The 17,697-nt window shown below is 36.9% G+C and overlaps 1 protein-coding gene across 1 annotated transcript in view; it reads right to left on the bottom strand.

Annotated features, from left to right (window-relative positions):
* Positions 1–17,072, bottom strand: part of LOC108576956 (protein kinase shaggy-like) — a 28,095-nt gene extending 11,023 nt beyond the window's left edge. The window contains exon 1 of the mRNA XM_017940031.1: positions 16,057–17,072. Within this exon, the coding sequence (XP_017795520.1) occupies positions 16,057–16,240 (184 nt within the window). The 5' untranslated portion in view covers positions 16,241–17,072. The remainder of the gene's footprint in view (positions 1–16,056) is intronic.
* Positions 17,073–17,697: the final 625 nt, after the last annotated feature.

The raw sequence follows: 17,697 nt of genomic DNA, 5'->3' as shown, positions 1-17,697 counted from the left end.
TCGCGTGGACGCCATCGTTCATTCAAAAGAGCCGTTTCAACAGCGACATCGTACGGCATTGAAGTCTTTGTTGGCCGTTCGAGGGGTTTCGAGTCGGAGAAGATGGGATTTTCGAATTCCTGCGTCGCTCTTGATTCGAGGAAGCGCGCAAAGAGATGAATATTTGGTTCTCAAGGCGAGTGAGAGTGTAATGGGGAATTTGTTCAGTTTATTCCACGATTTTATCGGGAATATTTTTTCACCGTTTTCACTCTTTCTAACACTCATAGGCGGTGCCCTTGGCGCTTTTTAGCACACTTTTACCTTAATTTAACAGAAGATGTTTAGAAACGATAAATTTTTAATTTTAATTTGTGGGATCAGAAATATAAGTATATAGATATTTATCTATGGTACATTGGGCTTTGACACAGGCTTCTTCGATTCGCGCCTCTCGACTTTTTCAAACACACTGCCCTTCCATAGCCAGGCCCTTCGTGAGCCTCTTGTCGCCGGGGTTTTTCCCTTTGGGCCTGGCTACCGTCGCTCTCTCATCCTCACAATTACGATTCTACAAATTTTTGGAATATTCTAACATTCACTGCTGTTAATGCTCATAAGCGGTTTGAAAATTTTCTCGCGCTGTGCACTTTTGCGTTAATTTTTGTCCTCGGCACACTTCCGCCTTAATTTAACCTCTTCAGGGACACCGACGCGTATGTGTACCTTTAGATTCTGCGAAAATTCCAATATTTGAGATAAAGAAAATATGAAAAACACAATCTCCCGAAATCTCGAAAAATCTCCTAAGGAAAGTAGCTTAACTGCTATCGATTTAACACGAATATAAATGTGTAACTACATAAAAAATTAGCTCAATATTTTCTAACTTTAAAAAAATCGTCCCTGAAGAGGTTAACAAAAGATATTTGAAAACGATAAATTTTTCATTTTAATTTTCAGACTTTTTAAATATTTTAGAACGCCACAACGAAAGATTTTGCGTCGCGATGGAACACCTATGATCTGCAACGCGTGTTACGCACTAAAATTTGCCGCGGCAAAAGGGGTACAGTGAATGGAATAATTCTGCCATGATTGTCATTCTCAAGGAGTGAACATATCTCCCTTTATCAACTTCAAATTCCTCCCAATCTCAGATTCATCAGTGAGATTTCGCTGGTTTTTAACCCCATTCGCTACGGCAGATTTTACTGCATAAGTTGGTCGACTGAAGGTAAATTTTGAACTACGGCTGCAAAATTTATTACTTCGGCCGTATCATTTTACAATTTGGTTTATTAAGTGCGGTGGAAGTGCGTATAGGATAAAATTAAGTATTAAATTACGCTGGAAATGGACCAAAAGACTCCAACAGTACAGTGCGAGCAAATTTTCCAAACGCCTATGGGCGCCAATAGTAACGAAAGGGTTAAACAATGCGGAAAGTAGGAATTCTAAATATTGGATTATGGGAGTTACTGGTTGTTAAATAATTAATAATCCTTACTTTAACCCTTTGCGATCGGCACATTTCTCTGGTTGGACTATCAGCTAGTCGAAGCAAATTTAAATTTTCAAAGTTATGTTTGCATAGTTTATTTATTATATATATAAGGATATTGAAAAACAGAATATTTTGAAACTGATACATTTTGTTTAATACATACTAGTTATAGTGCATAAAAATAAAACGTTTTAATTTTTGTAATTTTCCAAAGTATGATACTTGACAAAACAAAGATCATGCCGCCATAGCGGCGACACCGATTTCTAGAACAAAATTGAAATGCCGCCACTATGGCGGCACCGATCGCAAAGGGTTAAACTGTAAACTTTTATTAGACACTAGGAAGGTTCGCTTTTCTACTTGATGGCAAGAGCACTGTCTATGGACTGAGAATGCTCCTACGCAACGCCCTAATATTGTCTACGACCCCGCTTGGGACCGTATCGTAAACATTTAGATCTTTACTAAACAGAGGTGGTAAGGCTAAACGGACTTCTCCGATACAAAAGTAATATATACTTCCTAGTAAGGCGTTAGATTAATTTTTGTTGTATCTAACTGACTGATAAATCTAACACTAAATTCTCAAAAGGTCACAAAAATTCATCAGACTAACAACTTCGAGGGTTAAACTTTTGTTTCTGAAGTGCAATTTCAAGTTCGTAATAAAATTTGTTCTCCGTTTTATATTTAAGTTTTATTTAATTAAGGAAAAATCGATGTAACCTTGAAGTGTGGGGAAGTGCTGCTAACTCTCCGATAGAAGCCAAGGTTATCGTACAATTTTCTACGTTCGTGAGGCGATAAAAAAAAAAAGAGTGTACTTGAAAAAGTGGTGTGATGTGCAGTGTAAAAAGTTCAAGGTTGTTTAATAATAATTTGACAAAGAATACAAAAGTAAGTAATCAAGGATTAATTTTAGCGCGTTACATCGTCGAAATATCATCGACGTGTCGAAAATTAAGAAAACTAACAATCGACGCTTCTCGAAATATCCATTTCGCGACTCTGTTCATTTTCACAGCTGAATCTCTACACCTCCGTCAAATTTATCGACCGAACGTGAAATATCGGAATTAGTTCTGCGGAAGACTCTCTACACAAGATCAAAAGAGGTGTCCAACAACGGTGATCAAAGAAAAATTCGCCAGAAGAGAAGCTCAAACAAGTCGTGGAACTTTGTCCGATCGAGAAATGCAAATGATCAAGAGGTGAAACGTTGTGAGACAAAAAGTAGAAATCCGTGTGCAAAATTTCGTTTAAAATATATGCAGAAATATTTCATTTCTTCATTTATTCTACGAGGTTACTTAATTTCTTTTATTCTGCAAAGCCGTCTAACTTCTTCATTTATTTTTCACACTAGCTTCTGAAACGTGCCTTTTATTATCCAGCAGCAATAAGAGCACGTGCAATCTCGCCATGGTAAACAGAATTATCAGGATAATTTATTTTTCCTTCGGTAATGGAATTGGAAAAATTGTAAAAAGTGGTGTTAATTAGTTTGGCCTCTAAACGACTCCGTGAGCGTGTCCCGTCTTGTTGGACTTAACGTTGACTTGAAACAACGAGGAAAGAAATTATTGCATTCTCGCCCGAATGTCAAATTCACACACACACACACACAACACACTCTCTCTCTCTCTCTCTCAACGAGGAAAGAAATTATTGCATTCTCGCCCGAATGTCAAATTCACACACACACACACACAACACTCTCTCTCTCTCTCTCTCTCTCTCTCACTCACTCACTCACTCACTCACTCACTCACTCACTCACTCACTCACTCACTCACTCACTCACTCACTCACTCACTCACTCACAGAGAGAGAGAGAGAGAGAGAGAGAGAGAGAGAGAGAGAGAGAGAGAGGATTCCTTTATCTGAAAATCCTGAATTTTCATCCACGTTCAAGTGAAACCTACGACCGTCAAATTGAAACCGTTTATTTATTTAGAAATCCTCCGGATAAAGGGGCCACTGGAGACTTTTACCCGCGTTGAAATACAAAAGGCAGTTGAAAACTGTGAATTAAAAGGAACCAAAGGCAAAGTAACACTTTGATCTGAGTTTTCCTTCGAAAGATTTCACGTCCGGGTGAAAACAGCAGCCCCAATTAACAACATGTTAACAATAATCCAACTTTTGCCTTGGACTGAATAAAACAAACGTAAAGAAAGAAAAGGAAAAGAGAAACTCCAAGATATTGTTACAGTTGAAACGCTCTTAGACACTCGTGATTTTCTATTGCTCGAGAGCAGCAGCGCGAGAGGTATAACCTTGATAAGATGCGACGTAGGATAATGCGAGGTCCGCGTTTACGGACCGGTTTTCTCATTGAACCGCGGCTGAAAATAACCTCGCGCCATATAATTCAGGCCTTTAACACCAGGATCGAGAGACCGAAAATTTGCACGCGCGCAAATACAGAGAGCCTATAGATCGTTTTACCGTCCTCGAACGGATCGAAACGGGCACAAGCTTGCGATAAACTGCCACATGGATCATCCTCCAACTTCCTGACATCTCGCCAAACATATCATCTCTTCGCTCTGTTACCTTCTCCCTTCGTCGTCTCGTTACCCTTCTCTTATTTTTCTTTTTCCCCCCGACTAATTGTAGCGTTTTAGAGGTTCATTTAGCCCGAAGGTGAGACAAATGAGCCATGCTGTGCTTGTTTCTTAACCCTTTTCTTTCTAACAACGAGGAAAAACTCGTAGTGTAGATTACGGTCAAGATGCGACGAGAAAGAACTTTATTTCCGATGAAGCAGAATGTTGGAAAATGGCCATTTTTTAGTACCTCTCAAGGAGCAAATAATGTTACAAGTATTTGGTCTGGAATGTGACGGGAAAGTTGTGGGAAATGAGTGCAAATATGAAAAAATGGCACCGATAGAAGTTGTGCATGCGTTACGTTTGATGAGAGAGAAAACGTGCAGGTAAATCGATGGAAGATTGCAATAGAGCAAGTCCGAAGTGCCGTAAGATCGTTGCTACATGAGAACAGCGACCAACAACGCGTTCGCCGACTTTGCGTAACGCATACCTGAGCTCGATGACTGCCACCTTTTCATATTTGCACTTATTTTTTACGATATCCTATTCTTCTATTCTTTGGGAGGTGGTATTCTTGAACATGCTGCTTAACTAAAAAATGGCCAGTTTTTAGCATCCTCCGTCTCAATTTTTTCCGAGCAAACTTTGCCAGTACGTTCTATGGGTATCGGTGAGAAGAAAATGTTGTGTAAACATAGGTCGTTTGATGCTTTATTAAAAGATTATAACAATAATACGAAATACAAAGAGAATGGTAATTTATTGTTGCGGTTATGATACAAATTAGGAATAGTTATAGTGATATGTACGTCTAATCTGTTTATGCAACCTGTGTTTACGACTTGAGGTCGTTGCAGGTGTTGAATGTAATTTTTGTCAGTGCCATTTTTGTCTTGTATCATAATGTTCGTTACCATTCCGTTCGTATTTCGTATTTTGTTATAACTTTTTAACAAAGTTTCAAACGACTCGTGTTTATGTAATATTGTTCTCTTACTTATACACATAGACATAGAAAAACTGGAACACCCTGTATATTTATTTATTTAACAAAATGGTCCCTTCAGTTCGTGGAAGATACAAATTGCAATAACTAACAGGGAGAAAAGAAAATACGATTTGCAAGAATGAGAAAAGAGATTGACCCAAATACAGGGTGGCCTATAAGTCGTTTTACCATTGAAAAATTTGAAAACATATAATAGAAGAAAGTTATTGAATTTTAAATGGTAAAGCGACTTATGAGCCACTCCGTACAAACCTCGTAAACTCTACTGGCTACGCAATCGACGCATTTAAATTTGCCATATTGTGTGCGATGAGAATTTCCTATTTTTGTTCTAATTTCTTAACAAAGCTTCAAACGACCTATGTTTATATAACATTTTTTTCTTATTTATACCTGTAGAACATAATGACAAAGTTTGATTGGAAACAACTGGGACACCCGGTATATCAGCAGAGACATATGTGGGTACTCGTTTAGATTCCAACAAAATATGTAGAGGTCTAAATATGAACTAGGGTCTAAATATGGGCTAGTTGAAGTATTCAATCGTATTAGATGCTTCGTCCTATTGAAAATGGACGATTTATGATCAAAATAAGCGTTGCGGAGGAGACAGTGACCTGCATTTACTTTGTTTGTGTTGTGTTGCAAAAAGTGTCATTTCTCGTATTTCGCTATTTTAGAACATTTTTTCAAGTAAGTGTGTTTTATTTTTTCAGCAATAACCTGTTAAACTAAGAGCTAATTAACTAAGAGTACTGCATTGCTGACATTGCAAGCTTCTTTTTAGTATAAGTTTTGTAATGAATACTATAGCTCTAAGCGTTCCTGACCAAATGATCTAAATATGGGCTAGCTAATATTAGAATTCGGTGACTATGAGGACTATAGTAAGAAAAATACCAAAACATTAAAAAGAAGGACGAAAAGAAAAAAACGATATATAAAATCTCGAAAAAAATATATACGTTTGTGACTATTGTAAATACCATTTAGATTGAAGTTTATCTAGATTTTGAACATGTTTTTAAATATTTCAACCTGAAAATATGCAGTTCCTACTTTTCATTTCGATTGTTTTACGAGTGGCCCACGTTTAGAACACCTTTCTAAAAATCAAGATTTTCCATTTTATTTTACATGTATAATTTGCAACACACATTGCTCTTTTTTCAGCTTATTTTGATTTCGTATCATATGGTAAAGATGTTAGCCCATACTTAGTCCTTCTCCTCTATTACAAGATTCCAAGTGAGATAATTTTCTTCTTTTTAATCTTAATAATACTTCCGAACGAGAGGTGTACAAGGGGTTCTTGATCTACGACTAGATTCAGATTATTCTCTAGGGAATACACACGGTATAAGATCATTCTTAAATTTTAACAGAATTAAATTTCACGACTCACTCTCGTGGAGTAGATTATGGTTAAGATATAACAAAACTGAGTTCTGTTTGTAATAAACTTCAATTTTCACTCCAACTTCAGCTTTAGCTTACAAATCTGAGGATTATTATATAGAAAATATACGTAACGTCTTGACGTTTTTAATTTAACGCATTGTTTATCAGATGAGTACTTACTTAGGATTAGTTTAGTATAAGTTTTGTAATGAATACTATAGCTCTAAGCGTTCCTGACCAAATGATCTAAATATAGGCTAGCTAATATTAGAATTCGGTGACTATGAGGAGTATAGTAAGAAAAATACCAAAACATTAAAAAGAAGGACGAAAAAAAAAAACGATATATAAAATCTCGAAAAAAATATATACGTTTGTGACTATTGTAAATACCATTTAGATTGAAGTTTACCTAGATTTTGAACATGTTCTTAAATATTTCAACCTGAAAATATGCAGTTCCTATTTTTCATTTCGATTGTTTTACGAGTGGCCCACGTTTAGAACACCTTTCTAAAAATCAAGATTTTCCATTTTATTTTACATGTATAATTTGCAACACACATTGCTCTTTTTTCAGCTTATTTTGATTTCGTATCATATGGTAAAGATGTTAGCCCATACTTAGTCCTTCTCCTCTATTACAAGATTCCAAGTGAGATAATTTTCTTCTTTTTAATCTTAATAATACTTCCGAACGAGAGGTGTACAAGGGGTTCTTGATCTACGACTAGATTCAGATTATTCTCTAGGGAATACACACGGTATAAGATCATTCTTAAATTTTAACAGAATTAAATTTCACGACTCACTCTCGTGGAGTAGATTATGGTTAAGATATAACAAAACTGAGTTCTGTTTGTAATAAACTTCAATTTTCACTCCAACTTCAGCTTTAGCTTACAAATCTGAGGATTATTATATAAAAAATATACGTAACGTCTTGACGTTTTTAATTTAACGCATTGTTTATCAGATGAGTACTTACTTAGGATTAGCAGAGATAGGAGAGATAAGAGAGATATTTATTTAATAAAAATCATTAGGCAAGTGGTTAAAGAAAATCGCTTTTTAAATTCAAACAAACGTTACTCTCAGATTGCGTAACTTATAAATTATCAAGAATTGTATGAACATTAAGTAACATTAAGTTAACACGAGAAAAGAAGCTCGAGCAATATCACTTGATGATTGATAAGAAGTCAGGTACAGTAAATTCTCTACAAGTGTCAGTATAGATGGTCCTTGTCTGGCGTGACAGTGAACGTGTTAATAAGTAAATGTTGTTCAAATTGTATCGTGTTGGATGTCATTTTCATCAGAAAAATCTCATTAATATGCTAAGAAAAATTTCGGCATAAAAAAACGTAAAATTAAAAAAGTTGGTATTTAAATCGCTTGGTTGCCTCGACTCACGTTTCATCCTTATCTTTTATTCGCTGTCCTTGTCTACGTTCGGCAAACTACAAAGGCGGGCGCGAGGCTCGAAAACGTAGTCCCTGACTCTACAAGTGTCAGGTTTAGCTTCCTTGTAGACTGACACTTGTGGAGAATTTACTGTATACTGTATTTCGGTGTATCGAGGACTTTGATCATTCAATTATTAACGTAAGCGAGGGATTTGTTGACCCTCGAAGGTTTGATATATTTTGAGATTATCGTTTTATTAAGCCGCAGGGGGTAAGGGATTCTAGTTAAGCTTGGAGAGTTTACACTGCGATATAGAAGTGTATACAGTACGCTAGGAAACTTAGATAAGAGAGCAAGTTCCAAGCAACCATTTCTAACATCTTTAACACTATTTAAGTTTATGGGACGCGTCATTTTGACGCATTTCGAATTTCACAAGGGAAATTACAGAAACCGTTTACATTTCTCTCCTACCACTTATGCTTATTATAAATTTTGTATAAATATACAATATCACATAGTTTCAGTTATAAGTTAATAATGTATATGTTGTTTTTCTATAAAATAAGTTGTTTTTTAAACAAAATGTGCGGTTTCCTTCACGCGTCAATTTGTAGAGATACAGTGACCGAACAAAGTATTCATACACCCTATAACATGGAATAACTTTTTTTAAAATTGGCCCAAACGACTTGAGTTTTTTTGAGAAGTTAGAAAGTTTAGTTTACTAGATGACGTGTAAAAAATTAAAAAAAAAACTGCAATTAGTCGGAATGTTATTACAATTATAGGCCGAAAGTGAAATAGTGCGATTTTCACAATCTTTAACCGTTTCGATGAAATTTCCAGCGTGTGTATAATTGACATAGATCTACAAAACGTATTTTTTAAATTTTCATTACGAGCTCAGATAAAAAAGTTGTAAAAACGACCTTCGCTATTTTCTTCGCGATTCCGACTAATTGCAGTTTTTACAAAAATTTTTTTACACATCATCTGGTAAACTAATCTTTCTAACTTCTAAATAAAAAAAGCTCAAGTCGTTTGGCCCAATTTTAAAAAAGTTATTCCATTTTATAGGGTGTATGAATATTTTTTTCGGTCACTGTAGGTACATAAGAAATGTTCGTAAACCTAGTGTTAACAACCACTATTCTTCACCTTAGCCAAAATATCCTATCTGTCAATTTTTTTCATTTTTCAAGGTGTTTTGAAATATTTCGAGCTCCACAAGTTTTTCACCTTTCAACCAAAGTAGAGTTTAACCAAACTAGAATTAATTTGTTATTTATTATTTTTCTCAGATGTTCAAACATGTTAGTTAGAACAATTAACCTATTTAGGATCAACTCATTTTGCTCATTTTTAGCTATTTGTGCTAAAAGAAATCTAAATTATCGTTTAACTTGTAATTTCATTCTTTAAACATTTATTAACGTCAAATTTATATTTTTCTCATTTAATTTGAACGAATACGGATATATTCCCATACAAGATCAACGATTTCAAATGGATTAACCTACGAAGGACGGCCTACCATTCATTTTTACGAAAAATCTGTGAAACCTACAGTAGTTTGGGTCTCCTAGAAATCTCACGGTTGCTCATCCCTCAAAAACACGACGAATCGTGATTTCGAAACAGCACCGAACCACCTAATTAGACCGTGAAGTTCCATGTCGTAAACAAGTGGATCGAAGAGTGCCAAGTCGAGGTGACATGAACATTACGAATGCTCGAAAATAGCGTCTATGCCACGTCTCAAAATTCCTAATGCACAAACTCCGACTATCCGTCAAACCTCAAAGAAGAACTGTCACCGAGATTCCTACATGGCTAAAATCGAACTCAGAATTAAAAATGAAACAAAAGGGGTAGAAGAACAAAGGAGCAAAAACAGCTCTTCTTTTCTTCTCTCTTTTTTTTTTTTCAATTTTCTTTCAAGGAAGAACTAGGTTTTCACAAAGCGTTCGTTCGCTACAGTATTCCCGAATGTGAGGGGATCCTTAGGGAGAGGGATAGGAAAAAGTGGGTCAAACGGCTGTGATCCCCGGCAAAAGCGTCGGTTGGATCGCAGCCGGCTAAATCCAGCGTGCAACAAAAAGCGCAACGGCGAACCAAGGATCCGGATGCACGTTAGACTCCTCTTTTGCCGCGTTACGCGCGCATCAGAGGATTCTCGAGCTTTTTCCTGGCGCGACGCGAGCTGGAACGGCAACCGTGTGACATTTTGCGGGCAATTGGATGATGCACGGCTTCTCCGGCTCATCGGTGCATCGCTCAAAGCGATTGCAGGATCATAGGGTAGAATAATCGCGTCATCCCTTTTTCTTCCTTTTTTTTTTTATTTACTGAGAAAGGTGGTTCGTGAAGGTGCATAGGGTAACTATACTCGCGTTACATATTACAGGGTCGTTGGTGAGCTTTGTGGTAGAAAATTACGATTAACACATTATCTAACGAATTGAAGTTGAACAGATTGTTAAAGAGATTTCTAGAGAAATTTCTGAAGAATTACAATGTGTTTATATACGTTATATTTGAAGAATTGTATTTCAAGTATTATGGAAGAAAGTTTCTTAGAATAGTATGTGAGACTGAAATATCATTCATTGTGAATAATACACTAAAAAGTAATAGATTACCATCGACTGGCGAAGTGTTAAGAATGAGACAAATTCTACGAAGATCTAATTTTGAGACAGAGTTCTGTGAAATATGAATAATCTTATCGAAATATTTAATACTGTATACTTCCAAGGCACGAGTTTCTTATGAGGCTTATTTTGAGAACTTCTCTGCATTCAATTTTGAGCTTCATTCGAGCTCGCGTTTTAAGACATTTTTTGAGCCACCCGTTCAAGGAATTGACTTATTTTGAGCCACTGGCGCTCAAATTTAAGACTTGAATTGAGCGGCGAGTGCTCAATTTTGAGGCCAATATTATTGAACTCGTATCTCTCATTCTAAGTATTTTCTGCTTAAAATTTTCAGGTCTATTTTGAGCAACAACACTCAAATTTTGTCAACTTACTTTGATATCCATTGCAGCCAGAACTGTTGAAATTCAGTTTGAGTATATTGCGTGTTAAAATTATCAAACCTACTTTCATCACTTACACAATCTTTTGAGATTTACTTTGAGCACCACCTGCTCAAAATTTTCACACTCGCCTTTTACACTTTCTACTCAAACTTTCTTCAAGATTCCAGTCTCCATTTGCACAATGAAGCTTCTCAAAATGTTCTCAATTTCACGTTTCACAACATGATCTCAAAATTGCATTCTACCAAAGGATTTCAATCCCTCATCACACGTATGCCGCATGAAAAGTCAAAAAATCGCGTTTTCTTCGATTCCAAACCTCTCCTCAGCTCGCAGGCGTATAATATTTAAATGACATTGAGGGAACGCTTTAGCAACGGGTATTGTCGTTCCAACCGAAGAGCAGCTATGCGCCGTAGATTGACTTGTACACCGGTTGAACGCTTTGTAACGCGTTCTGTCGACCGTGTAAATATTTTAACGATTGCAAGGGAACTTTGTCCGCGCGATCCTCGCGGAAAGTTCTGAGTTCGGTGTAAACTAACCTCAACGACCGCATCCTAGCCCCGTGAGCACCAGTTTAGGCCCATATTCTTCCACGTTGGCCACCTCAGTGGTTCTCATTCCGATCTTTCCGAATTTTTCTACCCTTTCTCAATTCGACATTTCATTCTTAGCAACCTTTTTCAGTTTGACATTTCGCTCTTAGCGACATTTCCAGTTTCACCGTGTCAATTTCCAGATAAACTGAACAAGTTTATTTCGTCGAATCCTGAACGAGAGAGAAAAAGTCAGCCATAAATTATTTAGTCGAGCAAAAGTAGAAATATGAAATGGAGTTGATAAAAAGTGGAGCACAACGGAAAATAGACTGGAGAAGAATGCCGCGAGTGGAGTCTTGATCGAATTGTATATTAGATTTTACCAGCGGTTCTCAATCGAAGCTACTGAAAATTTTCACTTTTCACAATCTCTGTTATTCACGCGGTATCCAGAACATGTAAAATTACAATCTGACGAATGGGGATGAATACTCGTGACGCGCTGAGTAATTTACGCGTTAATTTTGCAAAAAGTTGAGAGCCACTGTTACGCGCCAAGGGGATAAAGGATTGATCGGGCGCACGCATCGCGGAGCGTTTCACCGTGCAAATTTAAATCTCTTCGCCATTTTTGCCTCCCCACCTTTTTCTCTTCCTTTCTTGCCTCTGTGCACACGTCAAGCCTGACGCAGCGGAGCTCTTGACGTATGAAAAAATAATTTCCGCGGATCGATGCGCATAACAAAAATAAATATGAAAAACAAGGGATAAATGTCAGTGGGTCGTTATATTACTTCTCGTCGAACAGTTCTTCTTTCTTTGCCCATCTGTCCTGCATTTATAACCTTTACCCCGCAATTTAAATGGCAGGTTGTATTTAAAAAAAAAAAAAAAACTCCAAGCAATTCCGCGTTGCGTTTAATAAACGAATCCGTGAATGTCCCTCTACTAAAATGTGTTAATTAATTTTTTTTAATAACAACGATAATGTCACAGGTTGCAATATTTCTTCGTTTTTACCACGTACAGGGTGTTTCAAAGTGCAAATTTAAATCTCTTCGCCATTTTTGCCTCCCCACCTTTTTCTCTTCCTTTCTTGCCTCTGTGCACACGTCAAGCCTGACGCAGCGGAGCTCTTGACGTATGAAAAAATAATTTCCGCGGATCGATGCGCATAACAAAAATAAATATGAAAAACAAGGGATAAATGTCAGTGGGTCGTTATATTACTTCTCGTCGAACAGTTCTTCTTTCTTTGCCCATCTGTCCTGCATTTATAACCTTTACCCCGCAATTTAAATGGCAGGTTGATTTAAAAAAAAAAAAAAAAAAACTCCAAGCAATTCCGCGTTGCGTTTAATAAACGAGTCCGTGAATGTCCCTCTATTGAAATGTGTTGATTAATTTTTTTTAATAACAACGATAATGTCACAGGTTACAATATTTCTTCGTTTTTACCACATACAGGGTGTTTCAAAAGTACGTTGAAGAAGCGATGGTAAACAAAGTGAAGACTCTTTGAAGGCAAAATAGGGGAGGATGTAGCAAAATGTCATATTCTTTACGTTTTTAATAAGTTTACTTAAAATGTTATCATCGACTGCCCTATTCGACCTTCCTATTTGTTAATTTTCCAATAAAAAGTCAGTAATGTTGAAGTTTGCACGGCAACGTGCAAGTGTCCTAACATTTACATAACCTTCTTCAAATGCTAAATTTACATCTTCAGCAGTTTCCACCGCAAGTTTCAACTTATATACAAAAATTACTCGCCGTGTCAGATAATAATGTCGAAACAATTGTGTTATCAATGTTTTTTACCATTCAATTCAGGTCTACTGCGGCAAATTTCTTCTTCTTGACTATTGCGCATAAAAGTTTAACACACGATATCGACTCGCCAATTTCAGCTGTTGTAAAATCGCCATTTCATTTGCACCAAGCTAATACAGTAAATTCTCCACAAGTGTCAGTCCGCAAGGAACCTAAACCTGACACTTGTAGAGTCAGGGACTACGTTTTCGAGCCCCGCGCCCGCCTTTGTAGTTTGCCGAACGTAAACAAGGACAGCGAATAAAAGATAAGGATGAAACGTGAGTCGAGGCAACCAAGCGATTTAAATACCAACTTTTTTAATTTTACGTTTTCTTATCCCGAAATTTTTCTTAACATATTGATGAGATTTTTCTGATGAAAATGATATCAAACACGACATTATTTGAACAACATTTACTTATTAACACGTTCACTGTCACGCCAGACAAGGACCATCTATACTGACACTTGTAGAATCCAAACTGACTGACACTTGTAGAGAATTTACTGTATATATGTAAGTGTCGAGATTATTGTCCGCGAAGGAAGTGTAGATTTCCAAACTGCACAACGTGAACGTTTTATTTTTAGAACGCTGCTAATTTGAATAAACGCAAGATAAGATTCGTAGGACGTTGATGAGATGAATCTTCGACCGCGTCTGGAGTGAAAAGTAAGAAAGAAAGAAGAAAAAAAGAAGGAAACACGACGAGACGGACGTCATGTTTGACAAGCAAGAATAAACCACTAGAGCTGAATAATTTAACGATAATGGCCGAGTTCGTTATACTTAAAAATATTCCGAGCACAGCGTGCAAGTCGAGATTAAAAATTAGTCAAACTCCGGGGAAACGAGGGAATACATTACGCCTGTGAATCTGCATCACGAAGTTAATGACCAATGAAAATTTCACGGGGTAGCTTGAATCTCGAAGCAAAGAAAACCGAACAGAGAAGCAACAATAACACGCGAAACGAATAAAACCTTGGACACCGACCGCTTTATCTTCGAAAAAGTTACGAAAAATACACAACCGACGGGTTGAATTTTATATTGCAAAATAATTCTAAATCTTCAAAATCAGACGAATACGAAAACATTTCAGAAATTGTACCGGTCAAATTTCACAGAAGAAATCCTCCAACGACCAAAACGCAGAATTCTCTTTCAGAATTTTTCAAAAATTCAGAATCCTGTCTTTCTAACAAGGGAGAACATCTCGAAATAATAATCACCGATGCAAGATCTCAAAAACTTCTTATCGACAATCGTCCATACTGAAGGGGTGAGAATGGCCCTCGAAGTTTAGGGTACTAAACATATTTTTTAGTTCAATACCTCGGAAACTATTAGAGATAGAGGAGTCGAAATTTGTATTTCTGGAAGACAAATGTGATAAATAATATCACACAGAGATTCAATTAGCAAGAATCAACTTTTTATCTCGTGTAAAATAAAAAAAACAAACCGTCAAAATATTAGGTTGTACTAAATGAAATTCTGATGTCAGAATAACTGACAGTCTTAGTCATTATTAGTAAGTTCTACATGTGTGACCTATATAGGGTGGCCCATAAGTCGATTCACCATTTAAAAATCGAATAAACCTTTTATTTTTTAATCGTGTTAAATTTGTATTCATTTTTAAACGGTGAAACGACTTACGGGTCACCCTGTATATTTGCAGGTATTACATAGAAGTTATTTCAGTGCTGTGCTCCTCTGTTCTCATTGTTTATCGAATTGTCTTTCGTGGTTGTTTAACTGTTTTACGTAATCAAACGATACGACGTTTTCAAAGAAATTTAGAACACTATATGAACTTAAATTAGGCCATGGTAGATCTAAAGCATGTGGAAATATTTGAAGAATTTACTAAATCAAAAAATGTCGATGTTCATAAAAATGGAATATGTCAGTTTCGTTGCGTTTAATAAACGAGTTCGCGAATGTCGTATTAAAATTTGTTAGTTTTTTTTAAACAAAAATATTAGTCACAGGTATTAGTCACATCATTCATTTTATTACACACCGGGTGCTTGAAAAATATGGTAAATAAGTGTATGAAATATAAAGAAGTATGTTCTTTAACATATTTTTGGAGCACCCTATGTATAAATGAATTTATGAAATATAAAGAAATGTGTTTTAACAAACTTTTGGAGCACCCTATGCATAAATAAATGTATGAAATATAAAGAAATATGTTCTTTAACATACTTTGGGAGCACCCTATGTATAAATAAGTATGAGATATAAAGAAATATGTTTTCTAATATATTTTTGGAGCACCCTATGTATAAATAAATGTATGAAATATAAAGAAATATGTTCTTTAACATATTTTTGGAGCACCCTATGTATAAATGAATTTATGAAATATAAAGAAATGTGTTTTCTAATATATTTTTGGAGCACCCTATGTATAAATAAATGTATGAAATATAAAGAAATATGTTCTTTAACATATTTTTGGCATGAAATATAGAGGAATATGTTTTTTAACATATTCTTAGATCACTCCATGCACAAATAAATGTAAAAATATAAAGAAATGTTTTTTCTAACATTTTTGAGCACCCTGTAACATTATCATTTTCATTACAAAAAAACAAAAAACGAAAAAGAATTAACACCTTGAGAATATATCTCCTGCAACCCAATACACAATAAACGAACGAAATCTTTCTCAGAGCCGGCACCCTAATAGACCTCCATCCTAAATTCCCAGAGCAACAACATCCATCGTCACTCGATCCCACCGCGCGTAGCAGAGACTTACGTTTTTTATTTTTCAACCGTCGCAGGAACTTGCAGAATTTTTTGTAAGCAGTGTTCGCCTCTTTGCTGCTCAACTCCATAGCGCTCTTCGCTCTTTCATGCTTCTGTTGCCCTGCAGGGCAGAATTTAGGGTAACGCCAGTGCTGGCATGGTTCTGACCAGTCCAGAGTCACTGCAGGTGCCATTATAACCAACAACTATCGAGAAATGTCCACTTCTCAACACAAGCTCTACCAGCGACGATAAAATTTAACTCTGTCTTGTTCGGTGTGACAGACACTTAAAACGTGCCCGTCTAGTTTACAAATATTCACAGACACTTGGAAGGTCACCAACTAGATATTAATATTAACACCGTGTCAAGGAGTACGGCGCAGGTCATAATATCCAAATTTATAGTTAAACGCTCTCTTTATCATGCTTCCAAACGAGAAGACGTAGCAGTAGCCAGCAGGTAATTCGAATGATTCACACGATCATCATTCAGCACACGAAAACGACGTCGAAACGGGCGACTCGACACCGGACTTACACGAATTCCCGCGTGCCACGAATCGCCAATAACTCGCCTCGAACGCGATCTAGCTTACGTGCAGCGATCACGCGATCAAACAATGTCCCTCGTTTCTTGCTTCGAGCTGATCCATCGTCTAGGAAGGTTCAAGATCATTCTCCAGGTGATCGATGCTGTTTTCCATCGATTCTCGTGTTTCGCCGTGTCTTCTTTTTTCTCGAGTTTATTGGAAGATTCAGTTAACTTTTTTCGGTACGAAAAATTGGAAGCCTCGTTGTCCTTAGTCTTTAATTCATGGAAGAGCATAGAAGTCTTCTGGTCAATTTAATTCTCAGTTTAAGATTCTAGAGTTACCGTGGAACGACGTAAGACGTTCTCTTGTCAAGTAATTAGTCTAAGATTTCACCAGCCTCAGGATTATTCCGGTGGAACAACGAAGAAACGAATTAGAGGATTCGAGAAACTTTGCAGAAGAAACTGTTTCGAAACAGCAGGTACCACGATATGTACTATGTAAATATTAACTGAATACGTGTGAAATCTAGATTCACGGAATTCCACTGTTATCGTCTTCGTAACCTTGCTCTTCTAATCGAACAGTCCAAGTCTTACGATAGCTTGTAAACTGTACACTTAAGAATATACTTAAACTCACTTTAATTACACAAAATTCCTCCCTTCTCCGATCACACGGTGCTTTCACACGCACTATTCCACGAATATATTTTCGTCGAGCTGCACACAATTGCAATTAGTCCAATTAAACCATTGTTCAACTCCGGAACATTTCTATTCACCGACCAATTCGTCACACGAATTATCGAAACGAATCGATCACACACACGATTCGCCAGTTTCAACGTTCGTGCGTGTGTATGTGTGTGTGTGTTTCTGCAAGTTCCAGCTTCAGCAAAAAGAGAGGAACCCGGTTCACTGTAACTCGCGTGATCGGTAGCGTTGTGCGTTTCGAGGTTGGTGAAACGGACTGGTTTTAACGTGCCGAAATCACGCGACGATGCGCGAGCTGGTCACTGGCGATTGTCTCTCGCTCGCTGCGTGTCGCCCGCGTTCCACGTAGCCACCTCGCCAGAAACGTTCTCGTTCCACGGCGTCTCGGCACGCGACTAA

The sequence above is a fragment of the Habropoda laboriosa genome, unplaced genomic scaffold, assembly GCF_001263275.1.
Source record: "Habropoda laboriosa isolate 0110345459 unplaced genomic scaffold, ASM126327v1 scaffold572, whole genome shotgun sequence".
Lineage (NCBI taxonomy): Eukaryota > Metazoa > Arthropoda > Insecta > Hymenoptera > Apidae > Habropoda > Habropoda laboriosa.
This window is presented reverse-complemented; position numbering and strand designations above follow the sequence as displayed.